The sequence below is a fragment of the Varanus komodoensis genome, unplaced genomic scaffold (assembly GCF_004798865.1).
Source record: "Varanus komodoensis strain SLA01 unplaced genomic scaffold, ASM479886v1 scaffold26, whole genome shotgun sequence".
NCBI classification, from domain to species: domain Eukaryota; kingdom Metazoa; phylum Chordata; class Lepidosauria; order Squamata; family Varanidae; genus Varanus; species Varanus komodoensis.
Genome location: NW_025335684.1, coordinates 9,096,165 through 9,117,234, shown reverse-complemented (window position 1 = coordinate 9,117,234; position 21,070 = coordinate 9,096,165). Strand labels below are relative to the sequence as shown.

At 46.0% G+C, this 21,070-nt stretch overlaps 2 protein-coding genes across 2 annotated transcripts in view; one reads left to right on the top strand and one right to left on the bottom strand.

Annotated features, from left to right (window-relative positions):
* Positions 1-229: 229 nt before the first annotated feature.
* KNOP1 (lysine rich nucleolar protein 1) lies at positions 230-13,625 on the bottom strand. The gene is made up of 5 exons (XM_044433825.1): positions 13,524-13,625; positions 7,436-8,717; positions 5,353-5,418; positions 3,519-3,596; positions 230-618 (listed from the first exon to the last, which is right to left on the bottom strand). Exons 2-5 carry the CDS (start codon positions 8,714-8,716, stop codon positions 319-321), a joined length of 1,725 nt encoding a protein of 574 aa, XP_044289760.1. The 5' UTR covers position 8,717; positions 13,524-13,625; the 3' UTR covers positions 230-318.
* A 95-nt stretch (positions 13,626-13,720) lies between these two features.
* Positions 13,721-21,070, top strand: part of IQCK (IQ motif containing K) — a 51,312-nt gene continuing 43,962 nt past the window's right edge. The window contains exons 1-3 of the mRNA XM_044433672.1: positions 13,721-13,781; positions 19,467-19,561; positions 20,066-20,204. Coding sequence (XP_044289607.1) covers positions 13,721-13,781; positions 19,467-19,561; positions 20,066-20,204 — 295 coding nt within the window. The remainder of the gene's footprint in view (positions 13,782-19,466; positions 19,562-20,065; positions 20,205-21,070) is intronic.

The window sequence follows — 21,070 nt, the reverse complement described above, 5'->3', positions numbered from 1 at the left end:
GTGTTTGTTTGACCATTGGCTCTCTGGCATCCACCCACCTGCCCCCGCCCCCCAACAACCAGCTGGACACACGGCCACATTCATTAGCTGCCATAAGGTAATGAACCTAAGTCTTTGGAGGGCTGTTTCTCACCTGTCCACAAAACAACGCAAGAGTGAAGCTGCAATGACACACAAGTCAGCCTTTCCGCTGCCTAGTGCAAAATGCTGCTAAGTAAACCCAAAGCCATTTCAAGTTCCCCCCGTTTTTTATTATTATTATTAGAACATTTCTATGCCGCCCCTTGCCGAAGCCTTTTTTGCTTTCCACCTCAAATTTTACACCTCAAATTTGATAGATTTTGAAGCATATTTATCTATGTGCACATGCTTCTGAGGAGCAGGCTGAAATCCAAGGCCGATGCCTCTGTGGTGCTTCAAATCTACTGCCTTCTCAAACGCTGCCAGTAGATTCCGCTGCAGATTTTGCTCTCGGCTTTTGTCCAGAGCCATGTTCAGCTTTGGGGCCACAGACTCTTGAGTTGTTGAAGAACCTTTTTTAAATCCACCCAGCAGTCTTAGGAACTTAGTTTTTTGCTCCGAACTTTCAAACTCTGCTGTACTCCACTGGCCAAAATTCTGAAAGGCAAGTCAAGAAGGGTTAGTATATTGGTGGTAAACTTCAGGCTCCCAGGATCTGGCTTGTTTGTTTATTTAAAAAGAACCAGGAGGAAATCACTAGCTGGTGGGAAGAAGGGAGGAGCTAGGTGCAAAACATTGGTGAAGATAGTGGAGCCAATTATCCATTGAACTGAAATGTATGATCCACAGACCAGGTTTGCAAATAATGCTAAAACATTACGCTAAAACATGGTGTGGTCTGTTGAAAACTAGCTTGTTTTGGCTGAAACCATTGCTGCAGATGAAGCATGGCTGGTTAATGACCAACAAAACCAAACCCATGAAGACCTCCCACGCTCCAACCATTATTGCTACACAACTTCTCATTCAGGCGTCCTTGTTTATTCCTTGAATGAACAGGCTTCCTTGTTTGTTCTGATGATCTCCAAGGTCCTTTCCAGAAGGAGGCAGCTACCTGAATGGATTCCCCTGGACCGAATGGGGGAAATCCTTATAAATTACAGACTGACCTGGTTTATACGTAATGTTAACTAATGGTTTGGGTTACTGAATTCCAGATTGTGAGCACAGCAGCTCTAGCAACCTATGTATTGTTAATCATGAACAACCCAGCAAGAAAAACCATGGTTTCTTGTTAGGCTGTAAACTCTGGTTTGTTTAAACTATTAATTGCTATATGTTAAACAAGAACCATGGGATCATGGACACATAGCAGGAATGGGCCAATAAAGCCATCAAGTTCAACTTCCTGCTCAATCCTGACAAAACAAACTGCAGTTTGTTCAAGTGTCTGCCAGACAAGCCAGGGGTGCAGCAATAAACCATGGGTTAACTTGCCCTTTTAAAAGCACTGCCCCCCCACCATTGAGAACAATTCTCTGGCAGCATTAAGGGAAACACATGTGCGGCCTCTTTGACAGGAGGTACAAGGATGGACCACTAACCCTAGGGCTTCATGCATTTGTGAGAGGTAACCCCCCCCCCCACCCTGGAAAATGCTGTATACGGAATCAGACCCACATAGCCCAGTATTGCTGGCAGTGGCTCGCAGCCACTGGCAGGTTCCCCTCCTAGCCCTACTTGGAGATGTCACGGATTGAACCTGGGACCTTCTGCATGCACAGCAAATGCTCTGCCACTGAGCTCCGCTGCTCCCCTCTCCTGCCACGCTCAACTCTCCCCGCCGTCTTCCCATATGAGACCTCCTCACTCATGGAAGGCATACCAGCTTACACATCGCTTGTTCCTTCTGCTGGACAGGGGGCAGGGCAGAAAAGAGGCACTAGGGCACAGATGCAGGCATAATTACAGCTGCAAAAAACCCTGTAATTTGTGAGGTTAACTTTCTGTAGCTACACAGCATGCCTGGTTTTTTTCCTGCCATTTTGAACTTGCTCTTTGTGAAGCTTACTAATTGGCCTTCATTGTTCTCTATTCTTCTAAGTGCTAATAAATCCTAATAGGCTGTCATCAAAGGGTTGAGATTCCCTGCCAAAACATCAGTTGCCCAACAACTCCGGAGCCATATAGACATGTATGAACTCGATGCATCTGAGAATGAAAGGGGGTGTGTGATAGGTGGGAAATTACTTGCCCTTTTCCTCTCTTATAAAAGGAAAGGAAAAGAAAAAGAAAACAAACCTTTACAAATGAGTTGTATAAATTGTCAACATTTCTTTCCTCAAAATTCCTGCTTTCTTGGTTCAGGAAAGCTGGCATTGCTGTGGGTGTGTTTATCAGATAATCTTAAGTACCAGGAAAGCCTTACACCCTTCTTTCAAATCACATCAACTCCCATAAATAGCAAGCTCCTGAATTTACCGGCATTTTTTCTGCTTTTCTGTTCTAGAGTAAGAATGTCAAGGTTATAGTCTAAGATGGGCCTAGATTATCAACTGCCAAAGCCAAAGGTTATGTATTCTTTAACATCTAGCATAATTATTACAGAGATAAAATATCACTTATACTCGACTTCATCCACATGTTGCCCTCCAGATGTGCTGCCTATAATTTCTGCCATCCTCAACCAGCAACAAGATTCCCATCTAGGCTCTTACCAGACTCGGGGTCTTCAGACTATGTCCTGGGACCCAGGTACACCAAATTGCACATGGGAACTTCGTCACATGTGAAGTGACCCTTTGAGACCACTGACAAGTCTGGGTTGCCGGCACGCACCCACCAAGTTGCCCTGTTCACCTCAATATGGAAGCACTTTAGACACAACTCAGCAGGGACGCTGAGTTCCCGTCTCTCCAGACTCCAGTCCCCGTCTCTGTGAAAAGCAAAGGAGTCCCCAGAAGTGCTACTGATTCCAGTGGCAGGATATCCCAACTCATTTGTCAGAGTTCTAGGCCCACATTCTTCAGAGGAGGAAATTGCCTGTGGCTGCTAGCAGGGCTAAATTGGGTGGCCCACTGAAGCCAGGGGAATCAGCCAGCGCTCTCATATGCTCCATCTTGATGTGACTCGCTCGCTTTTCCAATAATGGAGGAGGAAGTGGGGGGAGATGATAGGGCTAACTGGAGTCTTGGTGACAGCTATGTCCAAAAGCTACTGCTATTTATATTCCACAGAAAATTGAAAACACAATTTCTGCAGCAAAGCCATCAGAACCAATTCCCCTAGGGGGATACCAGGGGACAGCAGGAGGAGAAGAAATGCCCCTTTTCTCGATTAATGACAGGAATTACAGCCCACTGGAGGCTGGAGTTTACTAGTCTGCTTTCAAGCATCTCTAGGGACTGGACTAATTTGTTCTTCAGTATGACCCCCCCAGTCCCCAGTCAGATGCGAGACGGGTAGCCAAGTCACAGACGTGACTCGCATATCAAGCTGATGACGGCACAGGGCCGTGCTAACCTCGCTGATGGGACCGTCGTGCGACCTGCACTCACCGATTCGTCCTCCTCTTTGCTGACTTGTGTTTTGCCTGATTCCCGGTCAATCTCTTCTTGGAGGGCCTGCCGTCTCAGCTAAAGTTTGATCACCATGTAAAAAAACAGAGGGATAAATGAATAAGTGGATTATGAACAATGGATTGGGCAAGACAGGATAAAAAGGTTTCTTATGGAAAGGCTTCTTTTCAATCCAGAGGAAAAAGCACATTTTAAAAAAATCTACTTTCACACCTAAGAGTTTCTACGTGTTTCCCCAAGAAGGGCAGATTTTACGTGCAAAACAGTCTGGGACTGGGAAGCTGAGGGTTTTTTGGCCCAGGGAACGGTGCAGGTAAAAGACATTCTAAATCTGTCTGTATGAAAGAGGAGCAGCAGAACGCACACTGAGCCCATCCGTCTTTCCAGACCCTTTGAGCAACTATTTGATTTTCCAAACCCTTCACTAAATCTCTGCATGCAACTCAAGTTTCAACATTCTTTTGCATCAGAGATGGGCAACCTTCCCAGTGACTCCTGGATACATCTCCAGAATGCTTAAAGTGCCAGTATACTTTTCTAAAATAGGTGCTGTAGCCATTACAATAATTGGACAATCAAGCCCAACTAAATGAGGGCAGTGTATCGAAAAGGCCTGGAACTCAGAAAAGGAAAACAGAGCTGCAATTCTGAGGACCTCCCTGCCCATCTCAGGGATGAAGCAGGAAGGCATCCGTCTCCAGCATTTGGGGCAGAGCAGGCCTTGCTCACCGAAGGGAGTGCCTGGAATCACTTCTGGAAATACAAAATGCCTGCACAACAAGGATATGGGGTCCGGGGGGCGGCAGTGCTACTGGAGGCTGATGCCAACTTCTCGGGTACAATTGCCTGCCTCACACAAATGACCCTCTTGACTCCGTTCTCAATTTGTGGAGGATCATCCAGCTTTTCTGTAGAAAGAACTGCAGCCTCTCATCTTACACTGGCACCGAACACAAGCCCTATTCGGGTGTCCTGAACTTGCTCGTGCCCGAACGCAAGGAGGGAAAATGAGCACACTTGCTCTGCCGCCCATTCCTAGTCTTCTTACCCTCATGTTGTGGGGGCGGGTCTGCAGCAGGAGGCCTTTGACAACCAGGGAGAAGCTCCAGGCCATGCTTGGCAAAGCCTGACATACCAGATTTCCTGGCCCCCGTTGCTGCTCGTGCCTGCCACTCTGCCGGAAGCTGATGGCCTGCGCCAGCCACGGTGCCCTCAAAGCTTCCTGCCCGGTACCGACAGCCACAGTCAAACAAGCAAATCATGTTCAAATGTAGCTGAAGCTCAAAGAGATGCTGCACCAGTTACATATAAGGACACTGGCACCATCAGTCACTCCCATCAGCCTGTCCTGTTTCCCGGGAGCTTAACTGCCGTCCTCACAGGAGGCGGGAGGGAAATGAATTGTATTATTATATTATTCCCTGTTGCAATTTCCAGATAGGGTGGCCCTGAATGGACAATCAAGACCCAACAGTTTTACAAAAGACCAGCTCCCTGTAGAGGTAAGAATACTAGGACTCCTTGGTTGATGTGGAACAACACGGCTGCCTGGATCTTGGAACTCTCCACAAGGATGTACCTATAGACATTTATTCTTCATCATTAAACTACTGTGTACAGGACTGAGGTAGGCAGGGCATACAGCCACAAACCCCACATGAATGCTTGAAACGGTGTGTCTAGAGGTTGCTGCGGCCAGCAGAAGCGGTCCTGCTTTGCCACCCATGCGTGGAGTGAGCCTGATCCAAACGAGCCCAACGAATGCCACAAGAATGAGACGCCAAAAGAGCGACGGGGCAGCGGGAGGTAGTACCTTATCTATATTTATTTCATCACAGTTTCCTTTCTTAAATGCCACAACTTTTATTTCCTCTTCTTCCTGTAAAAAAAAAAAAGTACATGTATAAGTATCGCAGGGACCTACTTTGGCTTCGCCATGACAGGGCAATGCAAAAGGCATGTTGCCAGGGTGTCAAATTAAAAGGAAAAGCGGCCCAGTGCGGAAGTCATATTTAAACCCGGACATCTTTTCCTGGAGAAGTTACTGCGAGTCCAGGTCTAGATGGACGAAGGTCTTAATTTATACTGTTAATTTATATTATTTTAACGAAGTTATTTATGTTTGTGAGCCGCCCTGAGGCTTCGGCAAATGGGGCGGCATAGAAATTTTCTAAATCAATCAATCAATAAATAAAATCTCCTGGTAGATCCCAGCCAGCCTGCTGCAAATCTTGTGGAAACAGCAGCTGGAGAAGGAGGGGTGGGGCAGGCAGATGGGCTCTTGCCTCTCCACCTCAGCATGGACTGGCCTCTTCACAGAACCTCAGCAAAACTGGCCCGACATATCACACCTACGGACACATCACATGGGCAGGCTGCAGTTAGACAGCAGGGCTGCTCCACCAGCACCACGGAAAGTCTGCACGGCCCTCCCCTCCCCATTCCTTGTTCCTCTGTCATGCCTTTTTAGACTGTGCAAGCCTTCAGGCAGGAATTATCTTCTATTAGTACTTATCTGTAAGTCTCTTGGGGACCTTTTTGGCTGTGGAATAAGATAGAAATGCTTTAGATTCATGCTCATTCATCCAGATTCTCTCTCCTCCCCTTCCTAATGAAGAAGATCACCGCCCACATGGCAATTAGAGGGTGAATGGCACTTTTCAAACCTAGTTGCTGCATGGGGCAGGTTGCTCCGCTCCTGCTCACCACTCACGGGAGGCTCCGGGCAGCTGCATTTTGCAGAATGCAGGCCTTTGTCCGAAACCAGTTCCCCACCAGTAGTGCAATCAGCCTGTCCTACGAGGTGGAGAAGCACACGTTGCAATCCAGCCTCTTCGGAAGGCACCAGGTTGGGGAAGTTGAGATAACTGTCCAGACTGAGCTGCTTTAGAAGTGAAGGGCCACGTGCACACACAGAGAGAGGTGGAAAGCCAGATGCCAGGAATGGAATCCAGCCGTGAACACACAACGGCAGGAGGAAGGATAAGAGCCAACAGAGATCTAAATGGTACTAAAAAGCAAAAAGCAAATCCCAAAGAGGAAACATTCCCTTATATTACACAGTTTGGGACTCAAGCTCTGGGGAACTAGGGAAGGGAACTGTATGAGTTATGGAAGCCATTCTCCAGCTATCAAGATACAGGAAAACTGAGAAATTGTAAGGCAGTTTCTATCTTAGTACAAAGAAGGTTGCCAGGAGAGAGATCTATTGAAGCTGCTGGGCTGCCAGCCAAGCATGAAATGAACAAGAGATGCCAAAATAAGAGGGTGATTTGCAGCTGAAGGATATCTCAGAAAAGAGGTTAGGAATTTGGGCACCTTTGTTTCTTTGCAGAATCACCAGCATATTGAGAGCAAGGCAGGTCATCTCTCAATCCACCATCTCCAACCCAACCCAGGAAGAATGCCATCAACTTAGGTGCTTTGACACAATCTAATCCTTAAAACGTTGCTATACTGCCTTCCCAATTACCTTTTCAAGGCAGTTCATGCTATAAAACAAACTGCAAATCACAGTCTCTCTCTCTCTCACACACCCCCCTCCAGAAACTGGAATAAATCAATGCTCCATGCTTTAGGGAATTCACTTTTTGCAAGGATTATTAACCTAGGAATTGAACTCCCTTTGTGTATGAGTGCAGGCAATTTCACCTGACAGACTTTCCTGCAGTGCAAGACTACTGAGATTGCAACGATGGTTACTCTCAAAGAGGAAACATGATTTCCAAAATTCATAACAGAAGCCCAAAAATGTGGAGATGTTAGTCATGCTGAAGTCCCCTTGAATCAGCAGTGTGAGTTTTGATTTCAGAGGGGCTAATCAAAGCTTAACTTAGGCTGGATCTAACCCATGATCAATACAGAATGGCAAACAGAATATTCTATTTGGGATGTACCTTTGCTTCTAGTTTTATCCTTGCTTTCTTCAAACTGGGCTCTTCTGAAGAGTCTTGGAAGCCTCCTTTCTGCCCAGCCTTCCTCTTCTTGACGCTCTGCTTGCTGCCATCTTCCTCCTTTCGCATACTATTTTGTGCCCCTTTGGATTTTTTCATTTTCTTTTTCCTTTTCTTCTTTGCAGACTCTCCCTCATTTGTCAACACATTGTTACCATCTAGCGAAAGAGCGGGCTGACTCCTTACAACTTCTGCCTGGACTTTCTTCCTTTTCTTTATTTTGCTGGCTCCCTTAGAGTCCAGAATCAGATCTGATTTTTCCACACCAGCAATTAGCTTTTTTTTAAATTTGGCTTTTTTAAGATTTTCACTGGAAGCACCTGAGTGATTTTCCTGCTTACTGGCTAAAGCAAAAGGGAATGCAACTTTTTGTTTCTTCACCTTCTTCTTCTTCTTGATCACTTTGTTTTCTTCTTTGGATATGTGGGCTGTATCCTTTTGAAGTTGTGTACAATCTAAAGTTTTGCCCTTGAAACCAAGGCTTTCTTGCGATTGGTACCCAGGGACAATGCTTTTATCTGAAACTCCATTACTACTTTCCCGATTGCATGTGGATATTAAACAGCTGGCAACTTTCTTTTTCTTGCCAGTATCAGAGTCAGCATTCTGGAAGGAAGTCCATTTTTTCTTGGAGAACATTTCCTGGGAAACAGATTCTGAGACTGGGGAGATCCGTTGTTTAAATTTATTCTCATTTTCTTCACCCTGTAACACTGAGAAGCAATCAGGTTTATGTTTCCTCTTTTTCTTCTTCTTTGTGGTAAAGTCATTATAATAGCCATGGCCACTTAGAATATCTCTTTTGTGTGCCTCCCTGGTAAGAAGACTGCTCCCCTGCTGTTCTTCCTGCTGTTCTTCCGACACCCCTTCACTATGAACCTCACAATTTGGTTCACAAGAAAGTCCTTGGTCTCCCTTTTTCTTGGGTTTCCCTTGTATCTTCTTGAGTTTTTTAACTGATTTTGATTCTGCATTACTTTCTATAATGTGAAGGTCTGAACATGCCTCATTCCTGATTTTTTTCTTTTTCTTTTTTGCACCTTTCCAGTCTGAAGCGTTTGCTTTTACTGAATGCTGCTTTTTTACCATGACTTCTGCAGGTAAATCAGAATGCCCATTATCATCACCACTGTCATTTATTATAATAATCTCACTGCTAGTAGCTTTAACTTTGTTCTGTGCAGGTTTCTCAAAATTCTTCTTCTTCCCATGCTTTATGGCCATTCTGGGGGGAAACACACAAAAACGTGAGAGATGTGGGAGAAGCACTCTCTTCAAGCTCATTCTACGCAGATCATTACCTGAAGAGGACTACAGACACCTATTTACCAAGTGGTAACTTACCAACATGGGTATAGGAAGCCAGTCACTTGGAATGCCATGCCAAGCAGAGAAAGAAAATGTTATCATAATTCAGACCCTATGAGAAATCCGTGGAAGTACACATTTTTTTCCACCAGCTGGCAGGGTGTTATAAATGGCTGACTTATCAAGTAGTTAGATGTGTTCAGGAAGTGGTATTCCAACTTACAACTTGATACTCATACGGAGAAAAGATGCCCTAGAGCAAGGGAAGGGAGAAAATAGATCTCCAGATACTTCAGGCTCTCAGCATCCTTGGTCATTGACCATCCTGGCAGTTTTTGGGACCCGAAGCCCCACAAAATCTGGAGATCTGCTTTCTCCCCTCCCCTGGCAAAGACTGCTGTTATACATACAGGACCACCTATTTGAGGAAGGTAAGACAAATTTATTTATCATACTTATATCACACCTTTCTCTCAATGTGCATAGGTTTTGTTTTAACTCTTTGACTTTCTTACCCTCACAGCAGGTCTGTGGAAAGGTTAGATTAAGAGATAGTGGCTCAGCATCACCCAGTGAAACTTCGTAATTGAATGGTGCTTTGGACCCACGACTCCCCAGACTGAGTCCTACTCTCCAACCCAACCTGGTACCATTCAGATGTGTTGGACTGCCATTCTCACAATCCCCAGCCAGTGTTAGCAGGGAAGGAGGATCTGTTCTCACTTCCATATTCATCTGCTTCCCTGTGACTCCTTGTTAATCTGACCCAACCCTAATCCTGTCATATTGAGTCACCATACCCAAATGGGGAGGGACACAGTGAGGGGAGGGGTCTCACTACAGGAAAGAGCTGGTGATGGGAGGAGCCGAATTAAAGGGAGAGAGCCAGCAGCCCCAAGACTATTGGGTTGGCCCTGTCAGTTATCTGATGCTATCGGAGTCTGTCAGAGCCCATGTCAGCTGTAATGTCAGCTGCAGTAATTCACTGCAGGGGTAGAAAACCCCTCCTTGCTTTCAGTGCTACACTTTGTGAAAAGAAATAATTGATGATCTCCTACTCTTATTTCCCTTGCTGAGGGCTGAAGACGGGGTTCAAAGATGCTCGCGAACAAGATCACCTATGTTACATATATGGAGAATACATCTATGGCTGAGCTACATTGGATATCTATCTGCAAAGAGTGCAAATGTTCTTGCATGTATGCAATTGTGTGTACAAAAAGCTTACCAGACTTTCGCTACAATCAGTCACATTCAAAATATGATTAAGTATTACCACTGGAAAAGGAAAAACACTTGCTACTGTCAAGGATGGCAGACACAAATACACAAATTTAGACATTATAAGCGATTTGTCAACCAAAACCGTTACAAATGGTAACTTCCTATCTGTCTGTTCTACTGTATCTGCTCAGAGAAGAGAGGCTGTTAGGGAGAATTACATCAACCTACTTGTGGCCACAGGCAGAAATTTATCTGTCTTGTTATTTGTGGGTAACACTGCAATTATAACAGCAGTAATTGTACCTCTGGAAAGTAACAGAATAAACATAGCACTGTTTCTCAAAAATGCACCACACGTTTGCTCTTGAGAGCAAAATCCTAGCAAGATGTATCATATTTGGGCTGTTTTGTTTTCAGTGATCATTACATTTCTATACCGCCCATAGCCAAAGCCCTCTGGGCAATTCACAACAATGATCATAGAACCATACACTCAGGTCACCCATCCAGATTCTAACCTGGGCTGACCCTGCTTAGCTTCCAAGACTGGGCAGGATCGGGCACGTCTGGCTATGCAGAAGCCATGTTATGCCATACTGGTGGCTCTGCGCAGCACCCCAGCCACTCTGCAGCCAGAACAGGCAGGCTGCAGTGTGGATGTGTCAGGGGATCTGCACAAAGCCGCCACTGCAACCAGCTTCACCACATCGCAGAGGTCTGGCTGGCTAGAACCTTTCCCACCACTTAATGTGCAGCGTTCTGGGCCCACCTTCTGGCTACCATGCTCAGGCTGAGTCACCCCAAGGTGAACATGCACGCTGGATCCGGCCAGAGGGCAGCGATCATGCTGTGGCCAATCTGCTCCCCGTGGGACTCCAGAAGCAGAATAGAAGTGCAACAGCAGCATCCCAGCCATGCTTCCCAGCAAGTGAGGTGGGCATGGTGCCTCAGTGACTGGAAGCAGAGAGACATCAGGAATAAAAGCCATTGACAGGTTGCCTTTCACGAAGTTGTTCGATCCCCTTTCTCAGAGCGGTTCAAACTGCTGCACATCACCACCACTTGCGCTCCACAGAAAAAGTTGCTTGGATCAGAAAAGCAAGGAAACTGATGGGCCTTATTCACAAGCAGAACCCCACTGCTTGCCTCCCACACAGGTCAATTTGATGATTTCACAAGAGGGGATCCCCCTCCCCACCTTATTTATTTAGTTGTTGTTGTTGTTGTTGTTGTTGTTATTATTATTATTATTATAGCATTTCTATGCCGCCCCTTGCCGAAACCTCGGGGCGGCTTACAACATGATAAAATACATTGAAATACAATAGTACATAATAAATTACCATTAAATATAACAATACAAAAAATACGTTGATTTACAAATACAAAATTAAAATTATCAGTATAAAATAAAAATATAGGAGGAGAAAGAGAAGGAAGAAGAAGTTGCCCTGGCCAGATCATATGTTTTAACAATTGAAATGATGTTTAAATAAAAAGGTCTTTACCTGGCGCCGAAAAACCAGTAACGACGGTGCCAGGCGGACCTCTTTGGGGAGTGAATTCCATAGGTTGGGCGCCACCGCAGAGAAAGCCCTCCTCCGGGTACTTACTCTCCTAATTTCTTTCATGGAGGGTTCCCGGAGAAGGGACTCTCCCGCAGATCTCAAAGGGCGGTCGGGCATATACGGACGTAAGCGCTCGTTCAGGTAGCCAGGACCCAAGCCGTTTAGGGCTTTGTAGGTCATAATCAACACCTTGAATTGGGCCCGGGCTTCAATGGGAAGCCAGTGGAGCTGACGGAGGACTGGAGTCATGTGAGCATAACGCCCCGTCCCCGTCAGCAACCTGGCAGCTCTATTTTGCACTAATTGAAGTGTTCGGACTGTCTTCAGGGGAAGCCCCACGTAAAGCGCGTTACAGAAGTCTAGGCGGGAAGTCACCAGCGCGTGTGTCACTGTCGCCAGGCAGTCGTACTCCAGGTAGGGGCGCAGCTGATTAATCAGCCGAAGCTGAAGGAAGGCGTTCCTCGCCACCGCTGTCACCTGAGCTTCCAAAGAAAGCTCCGGGTCGAGGAGTACTCCTAAGCTGCGGACCTTATCCCTAAGAGGGAGTGTTGCACCATTCAGGACCAGGTCAAATCCACCCTCTCCGAAACCCGATCCGCCAACCAACAGGACCTCCGTCTTGTCTGGGTTGAGTTTCAGTTTATTGACCCTCAACCATTCCCTTACCTCGGTCAAGCACCGGTTCAGCACAGCCACTGCCTCATCTGGGTTAGTGGAGAATGAGAGGTAAAGCTGGGTATCATCAGCGTATTGATGATTCCGCAGCCCACACCTCCTGATGACCTCTCCCAGCGGTTTCATATAGATGTTAAATAGCAGAGGGGATAGAATGGAGCCCTGTGGTACCCCATGGCATAGCTGCCATGACGTAGAGACATGGTCCCCCAGCACTACCTTCTGGAATCGACCGTCGAGATAGGAGCGGAACCACTGCAGAGCAGTGCCTCCAACCCCCAATCCCGCAAGTCTGTCCAGAAGGATACCATGGTCGATGGTATCGAAAGCCGCCGAGAGGTCCAGAAGAATCAACAGGGATGTACTCCCCCTGTCCTTCTCCCTGCACAGGTCGTCGTACAGGGCGACCAAGGCAGATTCAGTACTGTACCCGGGTCTGAAGCCGGACTGAAAAGGATCCAGATAATCAGTTTCATCCAAGAGTGCTTGGAGTTGTCCCGCCACCGCTCGCTCCAGCACCTTGCCCAGAAACGGGATGTTGGCCACAGGTCTATAGTTAGTGGCCATCTCTGGATCCAGTGACGCTTTCTTCAGGACCGGTCGTATTACCGCCTCCTTTAAAGGGGCAGGCACTCGACCCTCCCTCAGAGAAGCGTTAACCACTTCCAAAATCCAGGTCCCAATCCCGTGCTTGGAGTTATTTATTAACCAAGACGGGCAAGGATCCAATAGGCAAGTGGTGGGACGTACTCTTCCAAGCACCTTGTCCACATCATTGGGCCGCAATAATTGAAATTCCTCCAGTAATTTAAAGCTTTCCTATCCCATCCTATCCAGTAGTTAAAGCTTTCCTATCCCGTCCTATCACAGAGAAGTCTCAGGATGGTCCTGAGACCTTAGCTCTGGATCCAATTCAGTCTCTGGTGGTAAAAGCGTGCAACTGATTCCTTGCAGCTTGGGCTGAGCTTCCACCAGCCTTCAACTTTTGCGCATCCCGGCAAAGGTTAAGGACAGCTTTCCCCAACCTGGCGCCCTCCAGATTCTCTGGACTTCCAACTTCCAGCGCCAACAAGGCCGTAACTCCCATCAGCCCCAGCCAAGAGGGCCATAGCCAGGCGCGCTCGATGCCGCGCTCCAAAATACCTGAGGGCCACCAGTGGGAAACGCCGGGGCTCCCGCAGACCCCCACCCCACACGCGCGTGCGCATTTAAAGCAGGCCCTTCGCGCCCCCCGGCGCCCCCCCGCCCTCACTCACTTCTCCGGGGGCACGAGGCGGGGGGCTCCTCTGGCCCCTCGCCTCTCGCGCTTCTCCCTTCCCGCGGTCCCGCCGCGTGGCCGCTGCCCGAGCACAGCGAGACCGACTTCCTCGGCCTGACCCGGAAAGGAAAAGGCTCCGCGGCCTAGTCGGGGCCTAAGCGCGGCCGGGGGTTGCCTAGCAACCGCCCTGCTCCCATGGCGGCGGCGGCGGCGGCGGGCACTGAGGCGCTCAACCTCTGGGACCAGATTTGCGCAGGTGGGAGCCTGAGGAGAAACCCCCCAAGCAGTCCTGCTCCCCGCAACTGTCCCTGTTTTTCCCCTGTGTGTGGGGACATTATCCTTATTTGACCCTCTTGCAGTGTGGGGGTGGGGGGGGCATAGAAACGATAGTGTGCCTAGTGGTCAAAGCAGCAGCCTTTCCCGATGTTTGGACTCCCAACCCTCAGCAGCCCCAGCCGGAGTTTATTATGAGGTGCAGCTGGACATCTTTTGTGCAGTTGGGGAACGCGTGCAATGGAAGCTAAACTTTCGTGTTACTGGGAATATGAATGCTCAAATTTTTGTTCTTATATTTGTCACTGGTAACGGTTTGAGCAGTACTTGTGCTCTCAGGATGTGGAGGGGAGGGACTGCACTGGATTTTTGTGCAATGGAATATAATGTTTGAAATTATCCCCCCCACCCCCCACAAATTAGGTCATACCTGTGCTAAGGCGATGTCTTGTCTAAACACAGTGGATTTTTAAAAAATACAGAACTGCTGATTTAAGTTACATAGGAATGCATGTAGATAAAATCAATTTAGTAGTCCACTAAAATAACTGATTGCAATTTGTTTTTATAGTTCAGCATTTGACATCTGAACAGATTCATGTGAACTCTCTCCCATTGCTTATATCAAAAAGGAAACAATAGTTTGTCCTTGACTTCATTTATCTTTCTAAATGATGACTTGGGAGTTAATTTGTTGCCACTATCTTATTATTTTCTTTCTAAATAACTTATGCGCTGTGCTGGTGGTTGTTATGTTGCTTGCTTGCTTCCTTGCTAAAACAAGCGAGGGGGAAAAATACACTAGGTAGATGGCCTAAGAAAACCTTTGCCAATTGAGTTCCCACAAGGTATTTTGGATAACAATTTCTGGCTTTTCTGATCTTTGGTCATGCTTCCTGGGGAGCATGGGAGTACAGTTCAAAATACTCCCTGGGTTCCAGAATGGAGAAGGATGGGTTAGTCTATCAGGCTAGTGACTGGTGTGGTGGCGGCGGCAGGGTAGTCCTTGGATTTCTAGTCCACAATCTTGCTCTGACGGAACCATTGCATCCTCTGAAAGTTTATGCTGTGATACCAGTAAAGACCTGAATTTTTGTGTGTGCAGGTATAAGACAGGTGTTGAACCTCTTTCAGAATGCAGGTGTGGAGCCTCCAGCACAGGGACCCCATCTGTTCAAAACTGTTTCTCTTCATTGTTCAGTCCTGTACCTCAGAAGTACAGTACATCTTTTTGCCAAAGGGTTAAATTTACTTTCATAAATGCTCTTGGGGATTGCATTTCAGTGCAGGGGAGCGGGGAGAAAAGGACCGGATCCAGGCAACAGGGGCAGGGTAAAATGGCAGAAAATTAGCTCATATTGTCAGAATCGAAGCCTTAAGAGAGATATTTCAACCTTTTAGATTGAGAAAATGCACATGTGCTAGGAGAACCAACAAATTATCAATGGTTTGGTGAAAGGGGCAAAGTTAGTGGAAGGAAGGGGGTGCCAACGCAATCTAAGTTGCTAATGTTAGTTTAGGAATGTAATAAATTATTTTATACTTAGTCTGCTCTTTAGTACATCTAGGTCAGTATTATCTGTACTTGAAGATTCCAGAATGGTGTCCACAGACATCTCTTTTGGCAGGATCTTTCTGGGTTTTATTATGTTTTATGTGTTTGAATAAAAAGAAATTGTAACGGGAAAACCATTGTTTCGCAAAGGGAAATGCTGGTCTCCAGTACCAACTTTATTTACAAGAGGTCCTTTAGGCCCAGTCATTTGTTTTAAAGCATACCCAGACATCCTGAAGAAAGGATAAGATATGCCAAGAATTGTTAGAGACTGCTTTGAGGGTATTTTGCATTGTTGTGTGCATGTTTTCACCACTGTGTATTAGCTTGTTGGTTGATTTTGACATTCTCCCTGTCAATGTTTCTTTGAGCATTGCCACTTTGAAATGGGGACTTTGTGATCTGGCATGTGGGTTCAGACCCTGCCTTTGTCTGGCACTCAGTTTCTCAGCTAAGTTACTTGGCTCTGCACTTTATCCATTTGCCTTCAGTGAAATGGATGCCGGAACAAAAAGCCTTTGGATTCAAAGGAATGGTTCTGTTGGGGTTTTTTAGCTCAGATCCCAACCTCTGCCTTTTGCTTACAGTTGGGGGCAAATTCTAGTCTTCTTTTTTTCTTCTGGAAATTTGGAGTTTTGTGACTGGCCACTCCTACCATGGCAGCCATTCTGTGACACCCCCCCCCCCAACAGTCTTGCATGATCGCAAATGTGTCTACCAACCCAAACAGGTTAGGGAATGACTGGAACTGTCTCTAGACATTTTTTGGGGGGGGGTGTCTTTCACAGTCCTGCCTATAGCATTCAGGATCAGGTGGGTTCAGACCCTGCCAATGGTTTGTATCCAGCACTGGATGTTATCTGTTTAGCTAACCAATCCCACTTCTTTTATCCTCACAGCAACCCTTCAAGGAATGTTAGGCTGAGAAATTGTGACTGACCCCAGTGACTTTTTAGTTTCAGTTTTCCCTGGAGCACTTTGTAGAAATTGCACTTCTTGCATTGTATTCTGGTCTTAGGAAGGAGGCCTTTCCTGGCCATTTATCATCCCAAGAATTAAGTGGCAATTGCCTCTTCTCTGTTTTCTTTTTTTAATAAGGCACTTATCTGAGTCCCCTGTGAATCCAGCCAAGCAGTTCATGCAGTGGGAGGAATAGGCTTATTGCCTCATAAAGCACGGAGGGTGATGATGTTATTGCTACTGTATCACAGGTTTAATTAATACCAAATAAACATGTCCCATTCTTCAGTTTCTAAGAAGAGAAAGCCATAACACAGCCTGCATGCAAGTTCTGTGGTGATCTTCCAGTATATTGAGGGAATTGACCATCTCTCAGCATGAATTTATTACTGTAGTTCTTGTTTCAATTTTGCAGTATGTTAACTGGGAGGAAAGCAGCTTTGAATAAGTTGAACCCCAACACCACTTTAGAGGCAGAATGATCTATTTAAAAAATTGCCTGTTATAAACTTGGGGGAAAATCAGAAAGTAACCAAGTATACTGTGTCATTTTAGACCAAAAGTACATGATTGTGTGTGTGTGTGTGTGTGTGTGTGTGTGTGAGAGAGAGGGGGGGGGAGAGAGAGATGGAGGCAGGAGAATACTGGTTTTGAAGGCTTCTTAATGCATTTATGCATTGCATTTTTCAAGGAGATAGGGAATGTGTGGCCCTCCAGATGTTGGTGGACTGAAATCCCTATTATCCCTCACCATTGACTATGTTAGTCAGGGCTGATGGGAGATGCTGTCCAACAACATCTGGAGGGCTGCATGTTTTCCATTCCCGGTATACATGCTTCTTACCTCCAGCTTACCCTCACAACGGGTAGGCTAGGCTGAGAGAGTGTGACTGGTTTAAGGTTACACCAATAATTTAATGACTCTGCAGGGATCTGAACCAAATCTCCCTAATCTGGCACTCTAACTGCTACAGTGGCCCTCTCCATTTGAAAGTATGTGGAAATAGAAAACTAGAAAAAATGGGCAAAGTTAAATGTTGGACTGTCGGTAAACATTATGCCAGTATATCAGCATGTTGTTGCTAGTTGTGAAGTCATGTCCAACCCATCGCGACCCCATGGACAACCTTCCTCCAGGCCTTCCTGCCCTCCACCATCCCCCAGAGTCCACCTAAGCTCTCACTGACTGCTTCAGTGACTCCATCCAGCCGCCTCATCCTCTGCCATCCCCTTCTTCTTTTGCCATCTATGGTTCCCAGCATCAGGCTCTTCTCCAGTGACTTCTTCCTTCTCATTAGGTGGCCAAAGTATTTGAGTTTCACCTTCAGTATCTGGCCTTCTGAAGAGCAGTCAGGGTTGATCTCCTCTAGGACTGACTGGTTTGATCGCCTTGCAGTCCAAGGGACTCGCAGGAGTCTTCTCCAGCGCCACAATTCAAAGGCCTCAATTCTTAGGCATAGAATATATCAGCATAGAAATGAGAAATAAATGGATCTGCAAGCTTTGTAAGACTTATAGTTCTTCATTGCTGGTGGGTGTACCCAGGCGTGTAGAGATTTGGGAGCCAAATATTGCTATTAATGTGTGGTTATGTTTTAAGTTGTCCTGTAAGCAGAGACTCTGAATCAGGTGTGTTGAATCTCATGTCTCTGGGCTACATCCAAGCTGTATGAAATCCCAGTCCAGCCCTTGAAGTTCCTTAGAAGGCACACCCCTTTCACTTTGCCCCTTCCAAAGCAGCAATCAATTTTTGGTTTTCTAGATTATTATTATTATTATTATTATTATTATTATTATTATTATTATTATTATTATAACATTTCTATGCCGCCCCTTGCCGAAACCTCGGGGCGGCTTACAACATGATAAAATACATTGAAATACAAAAGTACATAATAAATTACCATTAAATATAACAATACAAAAAATACATTGATTTACAAATACAAAATTAAAATTATCAGTATAAAATAAAAATATAAAATAAAAATATAGGATGAGAGAATCTGTCTCCTCTGCCATTTTAATAGGCTGAAGTGCTTTTCTTAAGGCTACATTACTGGCAATAAGAATTTTAAGTGGAAATATGCTGGTGTGTTTGGTATTTTGGCTCCATCCCTTTTGAAGAGGTATGTCATCCAGGTACATAATGTGACTTTTCCATCAGGTTTCAGTGAAGGGGTTTTCTGACCTGTTCAGGTTGCTCTCCCTCTCTTAAGGATATTTTATTTATTTATTTATTTATTTAGGAAGCTTCTATGCTGCCCCATTCGCCGAAGCCTCGGGGCAGCTCACAACAAGCCTCGGGGCGGCTCACAACATTTGCTGGGGGTATTTGCTTTAACAAGTCTCAGACATCAGTAATCCACAGTCAGTGACTACTGGTTGAATATTAGCTATTGTGGAATGGTGGGCGGGTTTGGGAACATGGCCTATTGTGTTGTCTGAATTCAGCCAAGACAACAAACTATGGGTTCTCCTCATGGGTTGTGTGTGGTTAACAAGCCATGACTTGTTAATTAGAAACATAGAAACAGAGCGAGTCAGAAGGGGCCTCCTGGACCATCTAGTCTGACCCCTGGCTCCAGCCAGCTCCTCTCAGACTAGGTACAGACAGTTCAGCAACAACTAACCCAAAATCCATACTTAACCTTTGATCGTGGGTTGTCAAGTTATCTGGACTCTGTCTCAGGAAATAATGAGAGTCTGCTTGAAGAGTAGACTGTGTTTTCCCTTCCCTTCCCACCTTCTCCCTTTTCTCCTCTGTGGGGATGAGGCTTTCAGGAAATGTGGCTGTGAAAAAGGATGTTTTTGAAAAAGATTCAGGTAGAGGACTGAATTTAAGCTCTATAACAGCAATTCTTGAGTGTTGGCTTATCTCCTCTGAGAGACCTGGTATGGAAGTAATGAATTTTGGGACTTGATGTAAACCTGCAGTTTGTGCTAAACCATAATGTCTGAATGTCACTAAATGGCAGTCTGGTCACCTCCCTGTAAAAAAACCAAGTCCTGAGTAGGCCCTGGAGGAGAGAGTGAATGTGCATGCAATAATATGTTTGTAGCTCATGCCTTTTTGAAGAAAAGTATTTGGGCCTGCAAAATTAAAAAATAAACACCTGCTGGTTCCTTTTTGCTTCCTCTGGAAAAAAAAAGAATTTGAAGCAGAGCAACCGCTTCATCCTGACCAAGATGAATGGAAACAGAAGCCTCTGCTGGATAAGAAAGAGGAGCCTGCACTTACCCTTCAGGTAAATTTTAGGCCAGACCAGAGCTGTTTCCCTTCTTGTGTTTGATGGCAGGATCAAAGATCTACCCAGGGCTCCTGAGCAGATGTTCTTAGGTTGCAATTCAATTGCGGTGCCCAGAAGTCCCAAACTAGAAGGCTTAGAGTCATCCTGTGCGGAGCAGGAGCAGCGGCAGAGGCAATCCTGGCTCCCCAACTGCCTGTCTTATGTCGTTGGCTAGACCAGCCTCCCCCCCCCCCGCATCTTGTGGGAGTGTTTCAAGGGCCAAGGAGCTTTAAAAGGAATTGGAATAATTTATGGAGGGGAGACGATCAGCAGCTAGAATGGCTGTATGAGGCAGTGGCCACACTCCCTTGGAGTGATAAGCTTGTGTTCTGGAGAGCCTTGACTGATTGCGAGCAAGCTCCATGCTAGCACATGCAGCCCTTTTGAATAATAACCATTTGAATAATTATTGTAATAATAATAATAATTTAATATTATGAATAACATAATAATGTTATGCAGGTTTCTCTGACTACTGACACGACACCTCCTTTGAATGGGGATCGGAGCAAATCAGCCAGTACTGATGAATTGGTTCTTCAAAAAACCCCTTCTCTCCTTTCCCTGCCACTGGCTCCTGAGCTACCTGATCTGAAAACATGTAAGTCGGAAGTCAGCTGCCCTCTTTAAGCAGAATTCTTCTATTTCAAGAGAGAAAAGCAGTAAAACCAATCACAGTTCCATGGAAGCTGTTCACATTGACATAGCTCCTTGCCCCGGAGACATTCATTGTCCAAAGCTTTAGCCTGGGCTTCATTTGCAGACATTTGAAAGGGGAGGCGAGAAGAGAGGGACCATCATCCAGTGATCTGCTTTTTTATGCAGAAGATCTGAAATGTCTTTGGGGTCTCTAGTTAAAAGGATTAGGCAGCAGGTGATGGGCAAGAACCTTGTCTGAGATATTGGAGAGCCACTTTCTGTCACTGAGCTAGATGCTCCAGTCTAAGGCAGCTTCCATTGTGGGGTGTTAGTGCTAATATTGCTTCACTGTTTCTGTAAAACATAGTGCACCCTGAGCTGCAAGGCAGCAGGAGACAGGAATCAAAGCTCCAGTTCCAAGCTCAGCCTTGGGGCTGAGGATTGGAACTATTGTGTAACCCTAAGGAAAGGTCAAGGGGCAATAGGACCATTCCTTAAAAAGTTGGAGTGCTTCCCCTAAGGCTTATGTATTGACAGAAATTGCTTTAGGTTCAAATATGCTGGCATTTTGGGTCCCACTCACCACTGGGATGGGGATTCCAGGAACTTACCCAAAATGGAATTCAGCCTGCAGACTGAAAGGGGGCCAACACCCCAGCTTTACCAGGTGCTAACAAGCAGACAGGCCCTACCTGAGCAGCTGTCGGTTTGACACAAGGGTGGTAATAAAGATGGGGGTAGGAGGCAATAGGGGGAAGAATTTACATATATTTAGTGTCAAACTAGTTATGGTGCCACGATCAGAGCAGGGAGGGAGTACCTGACGGC